This window comes from Camelus ferus, chromosome 15 (genome assembly GCF_009834535.1).
Source record: "Camelus ferus isolate YT-003-E chromosome 15, BCGSAC_Cfer_1.0, whole genome shotgun sequence".
Lineage (NCBI taxonomy): Eukaryota > Metazoa > Chordata > Mammalia > Artiodactyla > Camelidae > Camelus > Camelus ferus.
In genome coordinates, this window is record NC_045710.1 from 26,893,957 (window position 1) to 26,910,902 (window position 16,946).

At 34.4% G+C, this 16,946-nt stretch overlaps 1 protein-coding gene across 3 annotated transcripts in view; it reads right to left on the reverse strand.

Moving 5' to 3' along the window:
* The window catches only part of ATL2 (atlastin GTPase 2), a 49,956-nt gene that overhangs the window by 11,418 nt on the left and 21,592 nt on the right, over nucleotides 1-16,946 (reverse strand). For all 3 annotated transcript variants that reach the window (XM_032497365.1, XM_032497366.1, XM_014556157.2), the window contains exons 2-6: nucleotides 14,087-14,328; nucleotides 4,435-4,569; nucleotides 4,026-4,130; nucleotides 955-1,005; nucleotides 598-654 (exon numbers count right to left, since the gene is read on the reverse strand). In XM_032497365.1, coding sequence (XP_032353256.1) covers nucleotides 598-654; nucleotides 955-1,005; nucleotides 4,026-4,130; nucleotides 4,435-4,569; nucleotides 14,087-14,328 — 590 coding nt within the window. The remainder of the gene's footprint in view (nucleotides 1-597; nucleotides 655-954; nucleotides 1,006-4,025; nucleotides 4,131-4,434; nucleotides 4,570-14,086; nucleotides 14,329-16,946) is intronic.

Genomic DNA, 16,946 nt, shown 5'->3' on the forward strand with positions numbered 1-16,946 from the left:
CTTCAAAAAAGAAACTACCTGAAATCAGCTTTGACTCCACAGAAGCAATCAGAGCACATGCTTCTCAAATAATTCCACCCAGGTTAATTTTTAACTTAATATTCTATACTTAGTATTTAAAAGGAATAAAAAAACACATGAGGCTAGAGGGAGTGGAAGAGGGGGAAGAGATATAATAAATTCTCAAACTTTTCTATTTAAAACAAAAATAAAGAATAACAAGTCTAACCTCAACTTTCACTACACATACACACACACAAAACCAATAATATTTTGTAGTAGTTTATCACATATAAAAGAAATCTGCATGACTATCTCAAGTTTTAGAATTAACGTCTAGTTAAGAGAAATGTTATTAACCTCTTAATCTAAGAAAAGTGTTAAGAATCAACCTATATTCATTTGTTCTATTTCCTATCCTTTTACCTGCCACTGATAAGTTGGTGGTGACATTACCATAAATTAATTTCAATTCTGCTGAATGTGTTGCTCAAAATGAGTTTGATGTAATATACTCATGTCTTCAGAGATGCATGATGAGATGGCTTAATAGCTTTACATAGATGAATTTTTTTTAATGACAAAATATTTATTTACCTGAAATGGCTTCTGGTAGATTTCTTCCATTGCAAGTCTGCCATACTCTGTAAATAACTATTAAATCAAATTATTTAAAATAATGTCCCAAAGAGGTAGAAAGAAGACATCTGTAAAGCTGTTCTATATCAGACCACTAGATGTCAGAGCCTTTAAAATCATTTGAAAGTCAAGTATTTAATTTTTTTTAAGTCTGGGTATATATTAAAATTTCTTCTAGTTAAGATGTCGTACATCAGTTTAAAACCATATAATAGCCAATCTTCTTACAATATTATAGGTTCTTGGTGTAAAGTCACCATAAAGTGGGAACTAAATTCTCAATACTCTGGCATACATTCTTTGAGACATACATACTTGCAAATGTTGAAGATCATCTTCTTGAATATTTTGAGACAAATTATATACCTGTTGAAACAAAATTTTGTTTTTATTAGTGTTTTACTTTGAATACCCAGCTATGTATAACTTTACTTGCGGAAATGAAGGCCATTTCATACCTCAACACAAATGTATGACTTAGTCACTATCTTAACCAGTGGCACATGAAAAAGATTTTCTTTTTCCCTAATAACAGTCAGCATAAAACATTAGGGGGGAAGCAGTGGCGGTAAACTTTGTAAAAATCATAAATACACGCATATGGGACCTAGAAGGCAGCAGACTTCTTTTTCTAAGTACATTATGTACTAAGATGCTCTATACTATGACTTTTTTTTTTAACATTTTTTATTGATTTATAATCATTTTACAATGTTGTGTCAAATTCCAGTGTTCAGCACAATCTTTCAGTCATTCATGGACATATACACACTCATTGTCACATTTTTTTCTCTGTGAGTTATCGTAACATTTTGTGTATATTTCCCTGTGCTATACAGTATAATCTTGTTTATCTATTCTACAATTTTGACTTTTTTTTTAAGTGAAGAGTTTCCACAACTATTTTTCTAAGTCAATAAATGTGAAGGGCATAGTCCTACAAAGATAAATTCCTTGGAACATTTGTAGTATGTAGTTTATAGTTATTCTGTAGGTGCCTCAACTACCATCAACTCTAATTGGTTTTCCCTTTTTACTTAAGCAAACTCATCAGTCTAAATAGCTTAATATGAAAATTTTACCAGACAGTAGTAGCTTAAAAAAATTACAGTAGGTGGCACTGTTGACTGTTCTACAATTTTTTAGGAGGCTTTCCAAGGCACACAGACCAGAACTGACTAAGTACGCTCAAGAAAGAGAAACTGGAGAAAAGCTCAATAGGTTCAGTCTTTCTGAGTCAAGTCTTTAAAAGATGACCTAGGCCATCAAAAGAGAAAAGTGGATGTCCACAGTTGTCACCTCTGCTAAGAAATAACTCAGGTCTAAAAAAATAGGATTACTCCAAATATAAAACAATCTGTTCTAAGAGCAAGTAAGTGATAATCTAACTGAAGCACTTGGAGGTCGAGAATATAAACAGCCAATATAGGCTAACAAGCCTAAAATGATATTCTCAGCTGACGAATTCCAACCAGGTACTTAAAAATTAATTAATGGCTGAGATGATTAAACTCCTGATTTAAATTTAAAAACTAAAACCATGACCAACATATTCTTACTCATATGGTCCTCAGCTTTTAGAAAACAGGCCCAGATCTTTTTATTGGCAGGGCCAGGAGAAAAATAGTAAAGACAAAAAAATATTTGTTTGTTGTAGATCATTAGTACTTAGCATACCGTATTGTACTTAATAGACGCTCAATGATTATTTGTTGGGAGAATAAATGACAAAAGGATCAATTTGTCATTGATCTATCAGCCAGATAGCTTATCTAGGGAAGAAGAAAAATCTAGCCTCAATAACCAGGAAAAAGGCAATAATAAAAAATAATTTTAATCTTCTAGATTATTTGTAGTTTACAAAGCACTTTCTTATCAATTATCTCATTTGGATCTCATTTCTGACTGCACACAAAACCACATATGAGATAGACAAGATGGGCAAAATCCTCATTTTACTGATAAGAAAGTGACTGAGTGGCTTTAAGTCCAAAACCAGGACCCTTGCTATCATAAAGCTGAATCAACAAAGCTGAATCAACAAGAGATCAAGGTACAAGTTTTAGGATAGAGAACTCCTTCATTATAATTTAAGTTAAGCCATAGAACCAACTAATCTAAAGGGCTATAATGTGATAACATAAACACAAAGATGTGGCTTCTGCTTGCCTCAAGAACATGGATGGCAGTTGTGCCACCTTGCAAGATCAGAGAAAAAGAGGTAGAACAAACTGAGAGACTCTGAGGATTCCCAATAGCATCATTTAGTTTGTAATGACAGATATGCCCATCCCTATAATAAAAAGAAGCCATTCCTCTTTTATCACATAATAATATCCGAAACTTGTTTCCACTCTGACAGCTACATACTCTGAAATGAGGAAGGAAGGAAATGGAAACTTTGAGACTGGTCATGTATTCCAGATATTACTGGAAAGTGTCACAAAAATTCCAAGACACTATGACAGTATCACCTATAATCTACCAACAGTAAGAAATATCTCTTATCTCAGGAGAAGTACATACTTTTTTTTAACTTTCACAAATACACATCTTGACATATCACCAGCTGGACCTAACCACCGTATTTCAATAATTTAGTAATAATTTTCAGCCAGAGAAATATCAACCGCAGATGATCTCAGAAATGAGAAAGAAAAGAAATAACAAAATGACCTGTGGTGGTTTAATTCAATCCAATCAGTCTAAACTATACAGAAAAAAGATGGCCTAGCGTGAAGAGACTAGAACTTGACAGAACAGCAAACACAATTAGGGTACAGTGTAAGTGAAAAAACAGCAAGGATTTTACCCCTTTCTAAATGAAACAGGTGCTATAAGTCCTTAGTTTATTATATAAACATCATTTAGGTTTCCTAAGTTAAATATGAATTAATTCTTATGCTTCTACCCCTATTAGTTCAAATAATTGAGTACTAGTTGTCATATATATCAAATAAAGAACAAAATTTAATTATTTGGTTTTGTTGTTTGTCTGATTTAGCCAAAAAATAAAGATATATTCTGTATCTTACTGTATCTTGGCATATGCCAGAACTCAGCTGAATTTAGTATCAACTGAATATCCTTGAATTCAATTAAGGATAACATGCAATAATATCTTTTCATTTAAAAGGGAAATAAGTATAAATGCTATGATGAAATACCAAAGGGACTGGCTACTGGCTTACTGTTTCCCTGGTAAGCACTCAAAAGTAGGAAATTTCACATTGTGAGCCTGAATAACAAGTATAGAAATACAAATAACCAAGAGCTTTCTTTAATTTTAATCTTTTTCTTTTCTTCAATCCAAAAGTGTTCTGAGGAAGAAAAAAAGGAATTAGGATTATCTAAACTGATCATACCACAGCATCTCTGTGTCTCACCTGGACAGAGCTAGTCATAGTGCTCAGAGCAAACACTGTTGCACAATCTTTGATAGTTGACTGGCTATCAAAGGCACCCTGGGTATCCATTAGCAGCACAGCCACCTAAGAATTTAAAAGTTTGAAATACTAAGTAAAATATTCACCAACAGTAAAATATTCACCAATTCACCAATAGAATCACCAATAGTGACTATAAAAATTAAATATAAAATGATTAATATCAAAACCAATAATTAAGTCAAGGAAAGTACTCTAAGTTAAATACCTCAAACATTTTGACAAGATAATCCACGTATGTTAATGTTACCAGACATTAATAGTTTTTTGTTGTTTTGATCTTTAATACTAGAAAATTGTTCAAGAAAGAACACGGAAGGAAAAAATAGCAAAAAAAAGAGAATTTTACTTTTGTTCCATTAGGTCTGTCAATCACAAACACTTCATTCCAGACTTGTATGCCTGTTGTTTCTCTTTCACAACCACCCCGCCATGTAAAGCCAGTCAATGGTTCATTGTTTCCACCAATCCAACTTTGAGAATCCTGTTAAAATCAAGCACAAATATACAATAAAACACAAAATATTAAGAACTCAAAAGGAATGTCATCCATTCCTTATTTTACAGATGAGGAAGCTAAATCCAGGGAGACAAAATATACTGTAACAGTATATTAGTAGTTAAAAATGTGGTCTCAAATCCCACCTGGGCTGCTCTTAGAGAGGTGTGGTCTTCCTCCAAACCTGAACTTTCTCAAATCTGCTCACATTTTTAGACTCTAGGCCTCTAGATAAGTGGAGTCACACCCACTTTCTCCCATTTTGGAGAGATTTCCTATAATGTTTACAAATCATATAAAAGATAGACAGTAGCTATTTTGACACCACCTTGTACAGATAAGCAAAACGAAGTTCCAAACAAAGTGGCTCTCTTAGAATAGCTTATACTAAAATGTTTCACACTGCCTTAAAAAATTAACTTTAAAAATAATCACAAGACTTGTTTGAAACCTGAAACTATGCAACTATAAAATATAAAAGTCTTTTTTGAACCCAAAAGAGAAACCTGAACTCAGAATGGGTATTTATATTAGATGGTGTTAAGTTGGGGTAAAGATGATTATTTGGTGCGATAATGATATTGTGGCTGTATTAATAATAACAACAACAACAATCATAATAATGAAGTCCTTATTTGTTAAATACTCAAGTACTTATAGTGAAAGAATACACCTGGCATTTGCTTTAAACTATTTCAGGAAGAAGAAAAAAAAAAAAGAATACAAGGGCAAGGAGGAAAAAAGATGAAACAAGACCAGCAAAATGTTGATAGGTGCATTGGGGTTCATTATACTATACTATCTTGGGGTATATTCAAAATTTTCCATATTAAAATGTTCTAAGTTAAACAACAGGGCTAAACTGTTATAATTAAATCTTATAAAATTACATAAAAGTTAATATACCATAAGGCAATCTCTCTAGAAAATTAAATCTGGGACATAATAAATGAATTAACTTTGACATATATCACAAGCCCTGTACTTTAGTATATTTAAAGCCCACATATCCTTTCCTCAAAGTACCCCCCACATAAGAAAAATGCCTTTGTTTCAGAAATACTTCTAATAAGTTTCACTATATAGTCCAAAACATATAACAAAGCTCAAATTAGGGGCAGAGAAAAGATGGGTAAGGTAGGCTCAATGAGGGATGGAGCAACTTACGAAAAGGAGATAAAAGGTGGGAGAAAAAAGTATTGTCCAGATGATCACTACCTAATGTAAAGATCAGTCTTAAACTTTAAACCATCTATAATTATTATTCCACAAAACTCCCATCCCCAGTAGGTTACCTATCCTATCAATTACAAAATTCTCTTGGACTGCCTTTCCTTTCAGTATCTTCAACTTAAGGCCCACATCCCTCTGTTGGTCACAAGGCTGCCACATGGCACAACTCCATTCATTCTATATACAATAGACTTGAGCTTCAGAACGCACCTTTCACAGGGTTTAGAGGATTAATAGTACCCCGTAGACAAGCCCAATGGTGGTCTTGTCCCTAGGCTATACTTTAGATGCTCCAAATAGACCTGCATCTCCTTCCTGTACCCTCCAACCCATCCTTCCCATAGTCACTTAATTCTTTCAACAAGAAATGTAATCACCCCACTGTATGCTGAAGTCACCTGTGGCTCCCCATTTACTTACTTACAGGACCATCTGGAGACCTGCTCCATACAATCTACCTTTAATTTCTTTACTTTTCCTACCTTTGCTCCTGATATTCTCCATTAGTTTCCCTAACACCCACATACACACACACATCTCTTCCTGTTTCTATCACACCAAAAAGGTCACTATCCTTATATGAGGTCACTAGGGTAGTCAGAGTCATAGAGACAGAAAGTAGAGAAGTGGTTATCAGGGGCTGACAGGAGGGGAGGAATGGGGGAGTTTAATGTGTACAGAGTTTCAGTTTGGGAAGATGAAAAAGCTCTGGAGACGGACTGGTGCTGATGGTTGTACAATAATATGAATATACTTAATGCTACTTAACTGTACACTTAAAATGGTTAAAATCATATGTTTTGTTATGCATTATTAACCATATTTTAAAAAGTGTTCTTCTGTGCTACCAGAACAGAATGAGGAAACACCTTATTAAATTTAGGTTTGGTGTGGGGATCTGACTTTATTGTCTTCCACTGGACTTCCAGTTTTAGCCCTCCCATGGAAAAGGCTAAGAAGTCACCACACCAATCTCACAACAAGAAAAAAGCTGAATAGTGTGAAAACCAATGACTTCTTTCTTAGATCAGAGAACTGAGGTACCAGGGCAAATTACACCCCAAAATCTAGAGAGACAGGCAAATACAAAGAATCATAAGTTGAGGTCAGTTTAATAGGAGCCGAAAGAAGCTGCTGGAGCAATTGGAAGAAACACAAATGGTCATTTGGACAAACTGTTGGAAGCTAAGAGTGGACAAGTTCTTGAGACCTAAGAACTGCAGAGGTTCAGGCTTCACAGGCCCCCATTTTCGTAGGTTTTACCTCAAGGAGCACCCTAAAGTTAAGGGAGATATGAAAAAACTTCCCTCAGGACCTGGGGCAGGGGGCACCGTGCAGTAACCATTTTCAAATACGCTCAGAGACCAAAGAAATCCTAAACTATAACCCATGAACCAAACAACAAAATTGTCCCAGGAGAGTTGAGGAAGAAGAGTTAATTTTCTCTTCCAAAACAGGACCTCAAATCATACAAAACTGTTTAACTCCCCAAATGTTTTAAAGCTGGTGTTTGAGTAATCAGTGCAACACTACATTACTTAAGGTATTCTTCAATAAATGACCTTATAAAGTCGATTGTTTTAGAAATAGTAAATTTTAACTTACAAGAACAAAGACTTCAGAATGGGAAAAGGTCTACTGGAACAAATAATTTATGATTTCTCAAGTCCCAAACTGAAACATGTGATGATATAGGTATGATAACATTGATATTACAAAACAGAAGAATCTACATTTGGGACTTAAAGCTGGAAAAGTATTTCAAAGGCTACGAATGACAGAATATTTTCAGGAAACAGATTCAGGAATGCAACCAAGAAAGGCCATCCTAAAACACAGCAATAAGGACTTTGAACAATATATTGTAGACTCCTCCATCTCATCTGTTTCTGATTCCTCTAGCTTTGGTAATTTCTAATTGAAATTATACTAATTTTAAACTTGCATACAAAAAAAAACCACCAAAATTAAAATTTAGAAACCAAAATTGGGACAGGGGTGGGGAGGATCCAATGTGCTAATGGAAAGAAAGTAGTCCATAGTCCACATAACCTCTATACTCAACCCTTTACCTTATTTTCAGGGAACAAAATAAGCCCACCAATTTTTACTTTTCTCATTGAATCTTATAATTCTGAAATTTTACCTGCTTCTTACATAGGCAAAAATAGTAATATAAAATTTAAAATTTCAGCAGCTTGTTAACATAAGTTATGTAGTGTTTCTTTTGTAATAAGAGCAAATTCAGCTAAAGTAGTAATTAAATGAATAAGCTAAACTTCTACATTAAATCAGGCAATTTTGTGAGCATATGAACCTGAATAGAGTATGGTGATGACTTAAAATTAACAAAACACACACCTATCAGAATGGCCAAAATTTAAAAGACTGACAATACTGTTTGTAAGGTAGAGAGAAATTAAAAAATTTATATTGCTGGTGGAAGTGCAAATTGGTAAAACCACAAAAATTTTGGACCCCATGACCCAACATTCCTACTCCTTCCTGGGTATAAATCCAACAGAAGTAAGTGCTTACATCACCAAGACTTTTACAAGGATGTTCATTAGTGCTTTATTCACAATAGCCAAAAATTACAAACAACCCATATGCCTATCAACAGAAGAAGGAGTAAATAAATTGTGATACCTTCATTCAATGAAATACCACTTGGCAATTAAAAACAACAATTACTGACACATCTAACAACATGGATCAACCTCTTAGGCTTAATACTGAGTGAAAGAAACCAGACACAGGAGTGCAAACTTGATGACTACATTTACGTGAAGTTCAAAAGTAGGCAAAATAAGTGGTATTAAGCCAGAATAGCAGTGGACCCTGAGAGCTGGGGACAGTAATAACTGGGAAGGAGAATGAAAGAGCCTTCTGGAGTGCTGGAAGTGCTCTTTTCCCTGATCTGTGAGGCAGTGGTTACAAAGGTATAGGTAAGTGAAAATTCATTGGCTGGTACTAAGGCTTATGTACTTTATTGTATGTAACTTACACCACACAAAAAATAAATATCATCGTCATCATCATCATCCTAGGAAGAAACTTGTAAAATATATTGCTCTTCCTCTAAATACATTTCTTTCTTAGAAAGAACATGAAACCAAGTTTTTCCTCATGGATTCACACATTTCCAAGTCTTATATCTCAGGCACTGTTAGAGGAAAAGGGGAAATCAAGTTTAACATCCCATTTAGCTGATCCTGAGATAGTTGGACTTTCGGCAAATTATATGCAGCAGCACATATATTCCTCAAAGATAGTTCTTACTCCTGATCTCTAGAAGCAGTTCTGGGAACAACTCTGTAAACAGTAAAGGATTATATACAGCTCCCCTTAAAGTATCCTAGCAATTATGCTATAAGTGGAGCGAAAACTCTTTACTCATTAAGCATAGACACCAGAGGGCAACAAGAAAAATACCATGCTGCACTACTCTCTATACTTCAACTTCTCAAGTAAACATTGAAAAGTGAACATTTACAAAAGAACAATTAGCAAAAATATGGACAAAGACCAAACGTCATTTTACACAGTTTTTAGAATAAAGGTTTTGGTATCAAATTGCTTGGTTTGGAATCCTAGCCTTGCCATTCACTTTCAGCCTCATTTCTTCAACCAAGTTGAAATACTAATATTACTGCATAGGGTTATTGTGAATACTGAGTTAATACCTATTAATTACTTAGGAGAGCACTTAGAAATCAGTAAAGATTCAAAACTGTTATCTTAGAATATGTGCCTCCTCATGGAAGAATACATCATCTGTGAAGTTCTCTTGCCAGAAAGCTGAACCTCAGTCTGATCAAGTCTCTAAATTCAACAATTTACAGGAAATTCACAGAACAAATGAACATGTAAAACTATTACAATGGGATAAAGTCAGCAAATCCAGACTGGGAAACTCTTTATAAGACCAACAGTCAGTTTCTTCGACAAATAAATTTACAAAGACTAGGAAATGGAGTGAAACCTTGGAAGAGTTAAAAATACTTTAAAGACAACCAGTTACAATGTGGACCCCATTTGGTTGGATATTGATTCAAACAAACCATTAAAAAAAATTTAAAGCATATAAGGGAACTAGGAAATTGATCACTTATAAGATACTATACTACTTACGGAATAATTGAATTTTATGTGTGATAATGCTATTATAATATCAAAAAAGTCCTTATCTTTAAAGAGATACATACTGAAATATTTATAAATGAAATACGGTAACTGGCTATACTTCAAAACTTACATAACATGCGGAATGAGTTGGGGTATAGATAAAATGAGACTGGCGAGTTGATAATTGCTAAAATGGACATTCATCATATTATCTACTTCTACATGTGTTAAAAATTCTTCATAAAAGTTTTTTAAAAAATAAGGAATGCTATAAAAGTTGAAGCTACTGTAAAGAATTAAGAATCTTATCTAGAAGAGTTCAGTAACAGCTATCATTACTATTCACTGTTCAATATATCCCAAGTATTAAGTTTTACATACATTATATAATTCCACTAAACTAAGCTTCTATCTTCCTAAACTGATTCTTGAAATTGAAATTATTTTTACATGACAACTTGATCAGTCAGCATTTTTCTAACAATTCCTCTAGACACTAGAGTAATCTACTTCACTTTGGAAGCATGTGATTCATAAAAATCAACTTACTAAAACTTTTAAGATCAAAGCAAATATCCATTGGCCGTTAAATGGACAAAATATGATATAATCATATGGTGCAATACTAAAGTCACAAAAATAATGGACTATCACTAGATGCAAAACATGGGTACATTTCACAGATACGTTAATAAAATAAGCCAAACATAAACCCATATGGTATGACTTCATTCATTCATGTGTTCAAAAACAGGCAAAACCAGTCTGTGATGAGAGAGTTCTGAAGAGTGGTTATCTTTTGGGAAGGATATAATGGGAGGTTCTGTATCATCATCTGAGTAGTGGTAACATGGGTGTACACATATATAAAATTTTGTCAAGCTATACACTTAAGATGTGTACTTTACTTTGTGTAAATTATACTTCAAAAAAAGAACAATTTTTAAAAAGAATAACTATATTTACCTGAACCACACCTCTGAATAACCAAATCACCACTTTGAAAGGGAAAGGCTTACAATACTTGAGAGTGTATATACATATTCCAGAGGGGAAAGTCAACCCCCTTCCACCACCACCACTTGTGTCTCTCAAAACAGATTTTAATCTCCTCTCCTGTTAACTCCTGCTTTTACACATGAAATAATATGGTGATTTTTTAAAAAATACTGACATAATAGACCTAATAGTTCTCACATAAATTTTTATAATTATTTCATTTTGTAACTTCCCAAGAATGACTTTTACAGTAGTAAGTAGTCTCCTTACAAATTAAGTACATCAATAATACCTGAATTTCTGTGGTATCCATCATGTACAGCATTCATAGTGAATGTCATAAGTGATATCCTTTTAAGTTCAAAATATTTCATGCATAATGAATTCAATAAATCAGCAATTCTAGTTACACTCTCATATCTTACATTTCATGGTAAATACTTAACTATAATAATTGATTAATTCTCACATGACATGAGGAAATTTTATTCTAGAAAAATTTTTAGTTCATCTCTCAAGTTTACAAAAGTCTCATTTCTTTCCTCCTATATTTCAACTAAAAAACCCCTCTATTTTCACAATACAAGTAGCAGCTCAAAAAAACTGTACAAGAAGCTGTCTACCTCACAAAAAAGTGAGACCTAAAAACCAGAATTTCCACTGTAATTTGGAAGTGTTTGGTAAAACTCTCAGAATATTCTTAGTTTTAAGAACTCAGCTACTGAAATTTTTGTTGTTATCCAACAGAAAAAAGCCCACATTCAGCTGTTATGATTCCTTTACTAGTTAATCAAAATTAAAACACTTCTCTATTTCTAAATCATAAAGTGAAATGTTTAGTTCCTTTCATGAACTGCACCCTTACATAAATTCACTCCGGTCAATGCAAAAGGTGTACAAAGTCAGTGCAATAGGTCCTCTGGATGCAAAACCCACAGATACAGAGGGCCGACTGTATACACCATTTTATATAAGGGACTTGAACATCCAGGGATTTTGGTATCCGCTGGGGGTCTTAGAATCAACACCCACCCCCTCTCCCCGGGATACCCAGGGACGACTAAAAGTCACTGCTCCTCTTCTATCTTCTTCAATTAGCATTCCACCTTTGCAGGGATACAGGTTAATTAAATAGTCCAAAACCATCCCATTGTTATTTCTCCTTTACTTTCATCTCCTAGGAAAAGCATGACCCACCACTAAGTCAGTACAAGTAGAGTCATGTTATCCCCCAAATCAGACACTGTTTAATGCAATTTTCAATTAACAGAATAAAATAATTTACATCAGGAATCCAATATGGAAACCTTATGAATGAAAATTAATAAAGACATTTCAGCTTAGAAACCACTAACTAGGTGTGTAGCCTCACTCAGGCCCTCACTACCTTTCTATGATCAGTGTCTTCCCCATGAAAGAGAAAATTATATTAGTTCAGAGACTTCAAATATATGACACATGTGTGGGCTGATACTCTCCCACCCCCCAAACCCCACCAAACAGCCACTACCGATTGATCAGAGATCAAATAAGAAATGGGACAGGAGGTGAAACTTGCTAGACAAGTGATCTAAGCTTCCTTATTTTGTCTGTCACCTACCTGGAATCAAATACATTTGCAGTGAACAGCTTAGACACAGATAGATACAATATACACAAGTTAACTTAAGGAATCACAATCTCAAAATACAGAAATTCTTTATCATCTCTAAATGTGTAGTCTTTAAAAAAAAAAAGAATATGTCACTAAACATTTGTCTATTTCAGATGTAAAATTCTGGAAAATAACCAAGTCTAAGTGGAAAAACTTAAAAATTCTCTACCTTTCTCAATTTCTAACTTGTATAAAAATGTTCTTTAACATGAACTACATTCTCGATACTCAAGTATATTTGAACATACCTGAAGAGATTCCCTATGAAAAGAATTTACTGAAAAGCTTTTTGGAAAATTAACTAGGAATGTTTTACCTTATTATTTATCTCAAGGCAGATGCATAGCCAGTTTCAGATTTATGCAGAACTCACAAAGGTTAACACCCCTGACAGATGTTTAGAAAATGACATAATTCTGTCAAAGCTTTATTTCTAGCATCTTCATGTGTCTTCTGAATGTCTAAAGCCCCCTGTAAAGTCCTTCCCTCTAAGTGCTCCACTCCAAATGTCCAATTCCTCCTTAGTTCCTATCCAACTCCCATTCCCTCAGCCCTACTTTCAACTGTTAGAACATTCTGACTCAAGTAAAAAAAAAAAAAAATTTCTTTTTTTACAGGGAAAAAAATGTCTAAATCAGGGAGGGGTGAGGAGTAACAATTGTCTGGTACCATCAACAAGTGAAAACGTGCAGAGAATGGGAGATTCATCAGTAAAAATAGAAAATAAGTGTTTACTATGCGCCAATTATATGCTAGGCATGGGAGATACGGTAATCAAGATAAGGCCCACTCACAAAAGAAGTTAAACTAGCCAGGACAAATAAGTAACTAAAGTAGTATCAATGAAACACAAGATCTGTGCCAAATGGTCATAACACAGTCTTAGAAATCAGGGAAGGTTTCCTATGGAAAGATTAGTCAACAGTACACCAACATTGGAGAGGTAACATGACATACTCAAGGAACTGCAAAAACATACAGAGGCAAGGGGTGAGACTCAGAGATGATGGAAGGCCATGAAAGCCACTTTAAGGAACTAAGCCTTATCTCAAAAAGTAAAAGTCTCTGAAGGAGATTTATTTGAGGAGTGTTAAGTATATCTTTACAGAAGTTTCTATCAGCCTACTTCACCCACTGTTTAAAGGTGATCAAGAAGGGGAAGGTGTGAGGAAATAACAAAAAGGGAGAGACTGAATAGTACTTTAGAGGCTTTAGCTATATTCAGACATCTTGGGTTAGAGCTTGGAACAGAAGTGCTCATCATATGCATCAATATGTACTACATGCAAAAAGGAATTATGGAGATGAAGAATCAAGACCTCAAACAAACTTACAGTACTGTCTTAACTGAGAAGTCTTATCAAGAACTGTATTTTTGTAAAAGTAAAGATACAGCTCTTACTGCTTTTTGTCTATTATTTTTAAACAAGAATGGTTGGTTAGTAATTTTTGTTTTTAACTGGGTTCAATATAAAAGACACTATTCACCTTGTTATACATATATCTAAGCATGAAGTCCAGAAGAAATGATTTCCCTTTACGAAAAGCTCCTGCCACGGATACCACTACTATGTTAAGATCTCGTATGTGCTCCTGTAGCAAAATCTGCTCCAAAGCTTCTTCATCAAGCTCAAAGTTATGGTCATCTTCATGAGCAAGGACAATCTGTACTGGACATGGTTTCTTCATAACCTCATCAGTGTATAGGTCAACATCTTCATAATTCTCACCTAGAGTTAAAAAAAGAGAAACAGGTTACTTTGATTCCTGCATTCTGAACTTTTCCTAAAGGATCACAACTAAAGCAAATTTTCAAATAACTTCTTCTCCATTATAGATCATTTGGAAATAGCTGCAAAAAGTGATGTCAAATACATACTGGATTTCTTATTTTCTCTATAATTAGACCAAGAATAACAGTCAATTTCCTACTATATATACGGATAAGCAACAGTACTATGTATGGCCTCTATCACAATTAAGTCTTAATAACTAAATGGGAGCAGCAGGTGTTCTTGAATACTGTATGATTTTATAAACAACTTTTGCTACTGTATGCACACAAAAACTAGATACAGAGAGTGGAAAATCAATTTCACCTAATAATTCAGGTTCCAATTTTCCCTGTAGGTATCACCTGGAAATTACTCCAAGTTACAAAGATTAAAACATATACATAAATTGTAAACGTTACTTTTCATTTTGAAACTTAAAGGGCTAAGTTAAAGTCTTAAGAAGTCTCCAAAAATGGCACATGATAAAGCTAATGGGTCCTTAACTTAATAAGAGTTACATAACAGTACAGTCTCCTTCATTAAAGCACAGTACAGTATTAATGTTTTAATGGAAGACACAAGAATGGTCAGTGGGGTAGAGAGTTTCATCTGCCTTTAGGGCTCTCTTTTACCAAATACCACAGCCACCACTTCAAAGACACGTAGCTCCTAAAAAACAGCTATATAAGGTCTTGTTCAACCAGCACACCAAAAGAAAGTAACCTCTGCGAAGAGGGTATAGCTCAGCAGTAGAGTGCATGCCTAGAATGCACAAGGTCCTGGGTTCAATCCCCAGTACCTTCATTAAAATATTAATTAATTAATAAAAATTTAATTACCTCCCCGCAAAATAAAATGATAAATAAATTTTTTTAAAAAGAAGGTAACCTTTGCAGAAGAACTTTACTGAATTGTAATGAAGAAATAACTATAGAATATGTAACAGCAGAAACAAATTTCTAAAGTTTAGGTCTCTGTTCTTTAAAACAAACAAACAAAAAGAACTCCATCTAATAGTTTCAGAGGCTATGCACCTTGTCTGGGTTTCTTGCCTATCAACTGCTTGATCCCACACAGCAACAAGTTACTCCTGGGGCCTTATCCTCTCCCACATCAACATTCTAAAGAGACTCTCCACCTGAGCTTGTCTACTAAGTGCCAGTTTCCAATCTAAGGAGACATACAGTATCTACCGTGTTCAGTGCAATGACAGCCCCTCCTCTCCTAGGAGGGAGCCAGCCTACTGAGGAGTGGCACGTTATTAGTGCAACAATATCTTACCCACATAATAACCACTATCTCAGAGCAAAGACTATATACATTAATGAACTTTAAATCTCTTTACAGAAAGAAACATCGCACTTATCTGATTTGAAAAGACTACTAGAGCCTTTACCTTCACATCACACGGCACCTTTAACAGTATATAGCAAAATCAACATTATTCCAAAAAGTGCTGCAAACAGTAACAATATAATAAAAGAGCATGCAATTTCAAAGGAGAATCTTTGAAAATAAAAGCAATCAATATTTAATTAAAGAGGATATTACCACTGCCTGTTTCAGTGGTATATAGCCAGACATGCTATTTGAATGCACAAAAAGTAAACTTTCCAGTACAACATAAATTCCAATTTAATATATTATTAAGAGAGTCTAGATAAATCTAGATAAATACAAATTGTGCAATTAAAACCTTCCAAGCCTTATCAGTGGTTAAGACATGAACTAGGGAGTAAAATTGCCTTGATGCATGTCACTTCTCTGTGCCTATTTTTGCATCTGTAACATGGGGATAATAACAGCACCTACCTCATAACGTTGTCATCAAGATTAAATGAGTTGAAATATACCTGATACACAGTAAGCATTGTAAGTCCTTGTCATTAAGGTGACAGTCATTTTTAAATAATCAATCCCACAGAAGCTTTTATTTACACCCTGAAACGCTAAAACTCTACAGTGACTTTCAATTGACCTGTGTAGCTGTGTAACGACATCACCATCCATCAATTTGCTCAGGCATGTGATATATTCGCTATCCATGATACAGCTCTCCTTTTCTTTACCCCTAAATCTAACCAATAACCAAGTTCTTAAATTTGTCCTCATTCAAAATCTACTGATACCATCCCTATTCCCATCACCACCATCTTACCTTACTTAAAAGTGGTACTTAACTGATCTCCCTTCCTGCCCCCTCCTCCAATCCAATCCTCACAGAGTAGCAACTAAATAATATGGTTAAATGTAAATGTGATTAAGTTACTCTCCTTAAAGTCACTGTTAGAGGATTAACAACTACAAACCCTACACATGCCTCTTGAGATCCTGTACTCACTGCCAAATCTCTCCTGCCCCATTTGGTGCTACTTTCCTCCCTGTAAACTACAAATGGACAAGCTAGCCTTTATTCAGATCTTCATGGCATTAAGCTCTTTCTAGACTCATATTTCACTCATGATATTCCTCTGCCTGGAATACTCTCGCCTATGTTGTTCCCCTAATTAATTCATACTTATTCCTTAAATCTCAGTTTAAATGTCATTACCTCAGGAATATCTTCCCTGAGA